This window comes from Alosa pseudoharengus, unplaced genomic scaffold (assembly GCF_046254945.1).
Source record: "Alosa pseudoharengus isolate Yale_2024_CS ecotype anadromous, Long Island Sound unplaced genomic scaffold, YU_APseudo_1.1 YU_APseudo_1.1_scf_3, whole genome shotgun sequence".
Taxonomy (NCBI): Eukaryota; Metazoa; Chordata; class Actinopteri; order Clupeiformes; family Clupeidae; genus Alosa; species Alosa pseudoharengus.
In genome coordinates this window covers 4,989,556-4,998,004 of record NW_027468718.1, presented here as the reverse complement: position 1 = coordinate 4,998,004, position 8,449 = coordinate 4,989,556, and the positions used below count along the sequence as shown (strand labels likewise).

The 8,449-nt window shown below is 42.8% G+C and overlaps 1 protein-coding gene across 1 annotated transcript; it reads left to right on the top strand.

The window, feature by feature from the left end:
* Nucleotides 1–2,170: 2,170 nt before the first annotated feature.
* On the top strand, nucleotides 2,171–7,496 carry LOC143099498 (immunoglobulin kappa light chain-like; the record flags this gene model as incomplete). Its single annotated transcript, XM_076262461.1, has 2 exons — nucleotides 2,171–2,392; nucleotides 6,951–7,496. Coding segments are annotated over 2 exons (561 nt in total), but the record flags the coding sequence as incomplete, so codon positions are not given.
* Between the last annotated feature and the right edge of the window lie 953 nt (nucleotides 7,497–8,449).

Below are 8,449 nucleotides of genomic sequence, written 5' to 3'. Positions count from 1 at the left end.
AGGAGAGTCAGTCACTCTGAACTGCAAAACCAGCAATGGAATCGGACACAGAACGTATGGGTTCGGTGTGTCTTAAAGCCTATCCACGGTCTTTTGACAGGTGGGGGGGTTATTTCCCCTTACATATGGAATATGTAACGGAGTGGAGAGATGGTCTCTTCACTCAGAAAACCAGGGTTACAACATAACCCAACGTTTCATATGACACACACACACATCAACAAATAAACTTCACGCACACATGACTGATGTTTCATATGACACACACACACACAGAGACATGATCATACAAATATCTTACGTCACAGTGTCTTCAAATCTGAAGAAGAATTTTATTTTAAATATGAAAGATGTGTTTAAAACATGTTACATACTGTATATTCCCAACCCCACTCAATAGACACCACATCAAAACACACAAATAGTCACATCACTGCAACACAAATCCACATCACAGACTGGGGTGGCAATAGGGACATCACTGGACCTCTACAGTTTGCATACGTGTGTTCAGCACTGGACCTCTACATTCTGCATACGTGTGTTCTGCACTGGACCTCTGCATACAGTATGTGTGTTCAGCACTGGACCTCTACATTCTGCATACGTGTGTTCTGCACTGGACCTCTGCATACAGTATGTGTGTTCAGCACTGGACCTCTACATTCTGCATACGTGTGTTCAGCACTGGACCTCTGCATACGTGTGTTCAGCACTGGACCTCTGCATACGTGTGTTCTGCACTGTGATGGCAGTAGAGACAACGCTTCTGTCCAGTTTCTGGGGCCGGATGGAAGCTGTGTGGAACATAGATTCAGGAGGTGGTCTGTGGCGGCTACTGTTGTACGTGCCAGGTGTGTGTTATCTTATCATTGAGGTATAATAGTTTGGGGGTGGAGGAGACTGAGTATTTTGGCAGCAGTGTGAGGAAGGGGCTGAGGGGCTCCGGTGTTGGTCATGATGGTTGATGATGTTGATGTGCCTATTTTCACAGTCTGTGGTCAGCTGCTGAGGATATTGTGGATCCAGTGGATGAGAAGTGGGGGGATGTTGAGGTGCTGTAGTTTCATGATGAGCTGGTGATGTTGGATTGTGTTGAATGCAGAGCTAAGGAAGAGGATGTGTGTGGAGGTGTTTGTGTGTCTGGCCGATGCTACAGCCGTGCAGGTGTTGCTACAGTCGTGGAGGTGTTTGTGTGTCTGGCCGATGCTACAGTCGTGGAGGTGTTTGTGTGTCTGGCCGATGCTACAGTCGTGGAGGTGTTTGTGTGTCTGGCCAATGCTACAGTCGTGGAGGTGTTTGTGTGTCTGGCTATTGATGTTGGATTGTGTTGCATGCTGAGCTGTAGTTGATGAAGAGGATGTGTGTGTAGGTGTTGAGGGATGGGATGAGGAAGGCCACTGTGTCCTCCGTACCTCGTCTGGGTCTGTATGCAAACTGCAACACGTGCACCGAGCATGTACAGACATGCTCACAAGTGCTGAAATATCCAGTTTAGGATAAATCAGACAGACATTGACCATGTAATGGACATCATTACAAATGCAGGGTCCCAGTCAACATGACACCTAGTGTTCTTTGATGTGACAGAACCATTCTACCTGTATTGGTAGATTTCATTACAGCTGTCAAAAAGGTTAATGTCGTAACCTTTTGACATTTTTTTTTAGTTATAACAACTAAAGTCAAATGCAGTGACACACACGATGAGCTCATGTAGCTGGAAACACCACCACGTGCACACACACACACACACACACACACACACGTGGCAGGAAGAGTGTTTTCATAGAAAGATTTGCATTGGCTGCACATGCTTCAGTGGTCAGGGAGTGTTTATATCCCTCTGAGTTTAACCCCTCATGATTGACAGCTGTCCGTCATGAAGACTGAACCCTCAGCCATGGCCTTCATCTCCATACTCACCTGGACTCTTCTAGTTTGCCTCCAAGGTAAAGTGGATCTGCACATAAAGACAAATCTAATAGGACATTGAGGATTCATAGTAGATCTGTATATATTTTTAACGCACCTTATCGTTTGATTTCCAGAATGCAGAGGTCAGTTCACTGTGACTCAAACTCTTGCTACATCAGTTGTTGGTCCAGGAGGGTCAGTCACTCTGAACTGCAAAGCCAGCAGTGGAATTGGACGTCGCTCACCTCCTGCTTGTGGGAGCTGTCTGTCCTGGTACCTGCAGAAGCCTGGAGAAACTCCTAAACTCCTGATACACAGTATTAGCACCCGTTCCACAGGCACTGCAGACAGATTCAGTGGAGGTGGATCAGGCTATGGCTCTGACTTCACTCTGACCATCAGTGGAGTCCAGGCTGAAGATGTTGGACATTACTACTGTGGAGGCTCAATCTGGATCAGTAGCAGAGACACCTGGGTGTTCACACAGTGTTAGAGGCCTGTACAAAAACCTCCTCAGTCAGAGTGGGTGCACATAACTGCACTGCTGCAGCTGGGGACTACTGCAGGGGCTGATGGAGGATCTCCCACATCAACACCAGGAACTGGGCCAGGAGAATTACCAGGTGCTAACTTAGGAACTTTTCCAGGATAACCACTGGCTGTGGACTTCATCATCATCATCATCATCATCATCATCATCATCACCATCATCATCATCATCATCAACATCAACATCATCATCATCATCATCATCATCATCATCATCAACATCATCACAACTCCACGAGCAGCAGTAGGAAACTGTATTATCTGGTGTCTTGGACTCTGGATGGACTATGGGGGTTTACCAGTGAGTACAGAGGAATTTATTCCATTTTAATAACATAGTTAGAATATTCTCGTTTTTGACTTCTTCTAATTGTTCCATCTGTTTCACTTTTAAAATAATTGATATATTTACCTACTTAATCAGATAAAGACATCTAAGTAATCAGTATTAGCATCAAACTAATCAGTATTTTTTTATTGTCAGCTAAGATTTTTTCTGTATAGGAATATTTATTGCTACCTTAGGTGTCCTCTTGAAGCTTGAGTGTTATTCCTTATTATGACCGCCGCGCAGCGAAGCGGCGGTCATATAGGCTTAGTCAGATTTTTTTTTTTTTTTTTTCTTTTTCGCATGCCCAAATTTCCGTCAAGGATTCCCGGGACACTGAAAGACCGGGGTACACGAAACTTGGTGGGCATGTAACCCCAGATGGATAGCATGGAACCATCATTTTTCGTTTTGATCTGTAGCCCCCCCGCTGGACTGCACCCCCCGAAAGGAGGGTAGGGCAGACACAGTTTTCTGTGAATATCTCGAGAACCGTAAGGTTTAGGAGGACCATTTTTTTTGTATGTTGATCTCAAGGGGCCATGTCAACCCATTCCATAACCACTCATTTCATGTATAGCGCCACCTAGTTAAACACAAAAAAGTAAAAATGAGGTGTTGAAATTGCAGGTATCTGTGACCTAACATAGTCAAAACTGCACGAAATTGGAAGTGTAGGATCATTATGACACCCTCTGAATGCACGCCAAGTTTCGTGGAATTCCGTTCATGGGGGGCCACACAATAAATGAATTTATGTTACTATACACCAACTGGCCTGTAGGTGGCCGGAGACAGTTTTCTGTGAATATCTCGAGAACCGTAGAGCCTAGGAGGTCCACCTTTTTTTTATATGTTGATCTTAAGGGGGCATGTCAACCCATCCCATTACCACTTATTTCATGTATAGCGCCACCTAGTTAAAAATTAAAAAGCAAAAAATTTGGTGTTTTCATCACAATATCTCTGGCTGACAAGGTCAAAACTGCACGAAATTAAAAGTGTAGGATCATTATGACACCCTCCGAATGCATGCCAAGTTTTGTGTACTTTCGTTCATGGGGGTCTTACAATAAAATAATTTATGTGTGCATTTAGTGACGTACACCAACAAGGATTCCCAGTTGTCTGTGAATATCTTGAGAACTGTAGGGCCTAGGATGACAATTTTTTTCCTTATGTTTGCCTCCAGGGGTCATGTTAACCCATTTCATGTGCACACATGTGCACAAACAGATACACACACACACACATACATTCACAGTAATCATACGTATGACACATACTCACAAAGTAGACATATGTACGCTTGCATGCACAGGCACATACGCAGGCACACACACAAGCACGCACCCACACACACACACACACACACACACACTCACACAAACACACACCCACACACATAACATAAACATAACACAAACAATCAAGATTTCTCAGAATTATGAACAGGCAAGATGGAGGTGGGGTTGTATAAAATTAATTTTACATGTGAAATCTATGAACTAATCATGTTTTGGTACTTGTTGTCTAGCAGATACCAGTGAGAATTGAGTGTGGATAATGCAATTTCGTGAGACAGTTAGAATCATATAGGCCTTTCAGCGTGATTTATTTTTGTGGAAAAAATGTGCTGGACTGGGCGGCGGTCATATTTTGTACCACTCTGCGGTACATCTAGTTTTGTAAGTTGCTTTAGATAAAAGAATCTGCTAAATTAATGACTGCAATGTAATTTGGACACACTAGTACTGTTATTGTGTGAGGGTTTATTAAGTAGTACACTATAGATAATAGAGAATATTGAACATTGCATTATACCAATATGGCAGTATTTTTATTATTTTGCTAATTTTGATTTGTTGCAGAACTATATACAAATAGGTTGAGGAGAGCAGCAGCTTCCTATATCACAGTGAGGAGGTTTATTTTAAGTAGTACACTATTATAGAGAATATATCATATTGAATATTACATTATACCAATATGACAGTATTTTTATTATTATTATTTTGTTAATTTTGATTTGTTGCAGAACTGTATACCAAATAGGTTGAGGAGAGCAGCAGCTTCCTGCATCACTGTGAGGAGGTTTTTGTACAGGCAGCGGACTAGTTTGTATCACTGTGGTGGACGTTTGGAACCAGATGTTGGAGGTGAGTCTGTTCTAAAATATCCATCAACAACATACATTAGCTGCAGATGCATATTGTTTTTTAAGGAAATATTTAATTTATGTATCAGCATTTTTTTAACAGCCAAAGAAATTGATTGTACAAATGGGAAAATGTTGAAACATTTGCTTGCATGCTTTCTATGCTTTCAATGATTCTGTTGATTTCATATTAGCAGATATCTAACCAGAAATATATGTTTTGAGAAATATAAAGGGTAAGGCTATTTGCACCCCTGGTACAATTAGCAGTGTATGCTATTCGTACCCTGGTGCAATAAGAAGTGAATTCTATTTGTACCCCGGTGCACACAGCAATGTGTCCTATTAGTACCCCGTCTGGTACAAATATCAATGTATGCTATTCGTACCCCGGTGCACACAGCAATGTGTCCTATTAGTACCTCGTCTGGTACAAATATCAATGTAAGCTATTCGTACCCCGGTGCACACAGCAATGTGTTCTATTAGTACCTCGTCTGGTACAAATATCAATGTATGCTAATCGTACCCCGGTGCACACAGCAATGTGTTCTATTAGTACCTCGTCTGGTACAAATATCTATAAATGCTATTTGCACCCCTGTGGATTTAATCTGGCATATTGATCACACAATGTAATAATATTTAAAAAAAACAAGCAACATGTTACATAACAGAGTGTGAATAGCTCAGCTGTGTAATAGACACTCTGAATAAGGTATGCTGTTTGCATCAATGTACAGGTGTTTATAGTACTGCATGCTATTTACACCCTGGTGTATGAACTAGCTAATTGTTGCAATCAAAACTTCCGTTTGAGAACCGATTTCTTGTTCAAATTGCGCGCCTTCTCTCCAGAGACGTTGGTACACATGTACACTCACTCCGCCAAAACGCATCAAACGGGAATCAAACCCCGGTCTTCTGCGTGCCAGCCCTCACCTGTGACCACTGCACTATCTGCTTCGGCAAGAAGTTGAGGTTTGCTGGTAAACTGATGGTTGTATGTGTTCACTGAACAAAAATTATGAAAATAAAACACAACTTTTCCATCTCAACTTTAATTTGAACAGATATTAGTGCTGAAACCGTTCAGAATTCTTCACTTTCTGCTGACGAAAAAACGAATGTCGGCCATGTTTTTTGGACACGCTGAACATGTCCAAAAAACATGTTTTTGTTGTTATGTAACAGGGTGTGAATAGCCCAGTCGTGTGGCCAAGGCTATTCGTACCAGGGGTGTAAATAGACACTCCGAAATATAAACAGGAGATTGTGCTGAAATGGTTGTCATTGTTGTAGAATGTATTCACTGAATATGAATAGAATGAAGTGAAAAAATGCTTTTATATAACAGAAATTATTATTATTATTATTTTAAGGATTTAAGTTCAAAGATTTGCATACATGGGCATAACATATCTGGCCATTTTGGGATATTAAGGGCCATGCCAATATTTGTAAATCTTGAAAATGTTCAGTGGAATCATCATATATGAATTGTGTACTGATGCTATTTGCTTTTTTATGCGTTCTCTCTTGGTCTCAGGTTTCAGTCATGAGCAGATAAAAAAAACTGTTTATTACTAACTGTTTTCTTGCAATACTGATAAAACAGAAAGGAAGTTGAACAATATTTAATTACATTTTTGACTGTTAAACAAGTCATTATTGCCACTGCCATCTGTGTAGCCATCGTTGGGTAGTCACGCTGAGTGCTCTGTGTATAAAGAAAAATAATCATAGTTACACATCAAGCAAAGCTGTTTCACTCACCACCCCACCCTTTCTCTCCCTGTGTCAGATAAAAGAAACACAGGTTATTGTTATACACTGTATGCTTTTGTATTTGATCAACTTACAACTTTTTCTTTCTTGTTGTGTTTTCATATAATAATCATTTTAGGAAGTGAAATTCTATGTCGATGTCTAGTATAGCAGACACCTGGTGTTCACTAATGCCTTATTTACATACAACCCTCTCTCTCTCTCTCTCTCTCTCTCTCTCCCCCCCCCCCAGTTGCAACCCCTCCGGTGCTGACGGTGCTGCCCCCCTCCCGTGAGGAGGTGTCGGGGGGGCGCAGTGGCACGCTGGTGTGTGTGGCCAGGGGGGGCTTCCCGTCCGACTGGAGGCTGAGCTGGCGGCTGGATGGGGGGGTTGAGGGCGGGGAGGCCAGTGCTGGGCTCCTGGGGAAGGACGGCCTGTACAGCTGGAGCAGCAGCCTGACTCTCAGCGCCCCCCACTGGTCAAAGATCAGCACTGCGCACTGTGAGGCCACACACAGCACCCAGGGGACTGTCACCAGCACCCTCACCAGAGACCAGTGCTCCAACTAGACCCTACACACACACACACACACACACACACACACACACACACGCACACACACACACGCACACACACACACACACACACACACACAGCACCCAGGGGACCGTCACCAGCACCCTCACCAGAGACCAGTGCTCCAACTAGACCCTACACACACACACACACACACACACACACACACACACACACGCACACACACACACACACACACACACAGCACCCAGGGGACCGTCACCAGCACCCTCACCAGAGACCAGTGCTCCAACTAGACCCTACACGCACACGCACACACACACACACACACACACACACACACACACACACACACACACACACACACACACACATACACACACACAGCACCCAGGGGACCGTCACCAGCACCCTCACCAGAGACCAGTGCTCCAACTAGACCCTACACACACACACACACACACACACACACACACGCACAGCGCTCACTGTCACCAGCACCCTCACCAGAGATCAGTGCTCCAACTAGACCCTACACACACGCACGCACACACACACACGCGCACACACTCACACACACACACACATACACACACACACACACACGGCCACACACACACACACACACACACACACACACTGTCTGGTATTGTGTGCTGTTTGTTCAATGTGCTCATGTGCTTTCACTTATTCATGCTGCAAACAACAATAAATAATGTTCTAAGGGTTATAAGATTTTGTCTTTTTCTTATAGCTCCAAAAAGTCACAATATCTAATTTCCTAAAATTGCAGAAGTGGTTGTCTACATTCAATGATAAATGTGATATGCAGGTTTTGTGTTGTAATCACTATAAACACTGAACTTGTGTAGTATTTCAGCTATTTATACTTATTCAGAAAAAAATATATTATATATTTTAAAATATCTCAAAAATATTTTGTGAATTCCAGCTGTTACACCAATTCACTTCTCATTTACAAAATGCAGCAAAAACAATTCAGCATCAAATAAGTTTTTTTGAATTGAATAAGACAGTTCCTACTTGCCTCAAGCAGTCTGTTATTGTTCCAGTACCGAAAAGCAAAAGTCCATCATGTCTGAATGACTACCGCCCAGTAGCCCTGACGTCTACAGTGATGAAGTGTTTTGAGAAGCTTGTGAAAAACATTATCTGCTCATCCCTCCCTGCC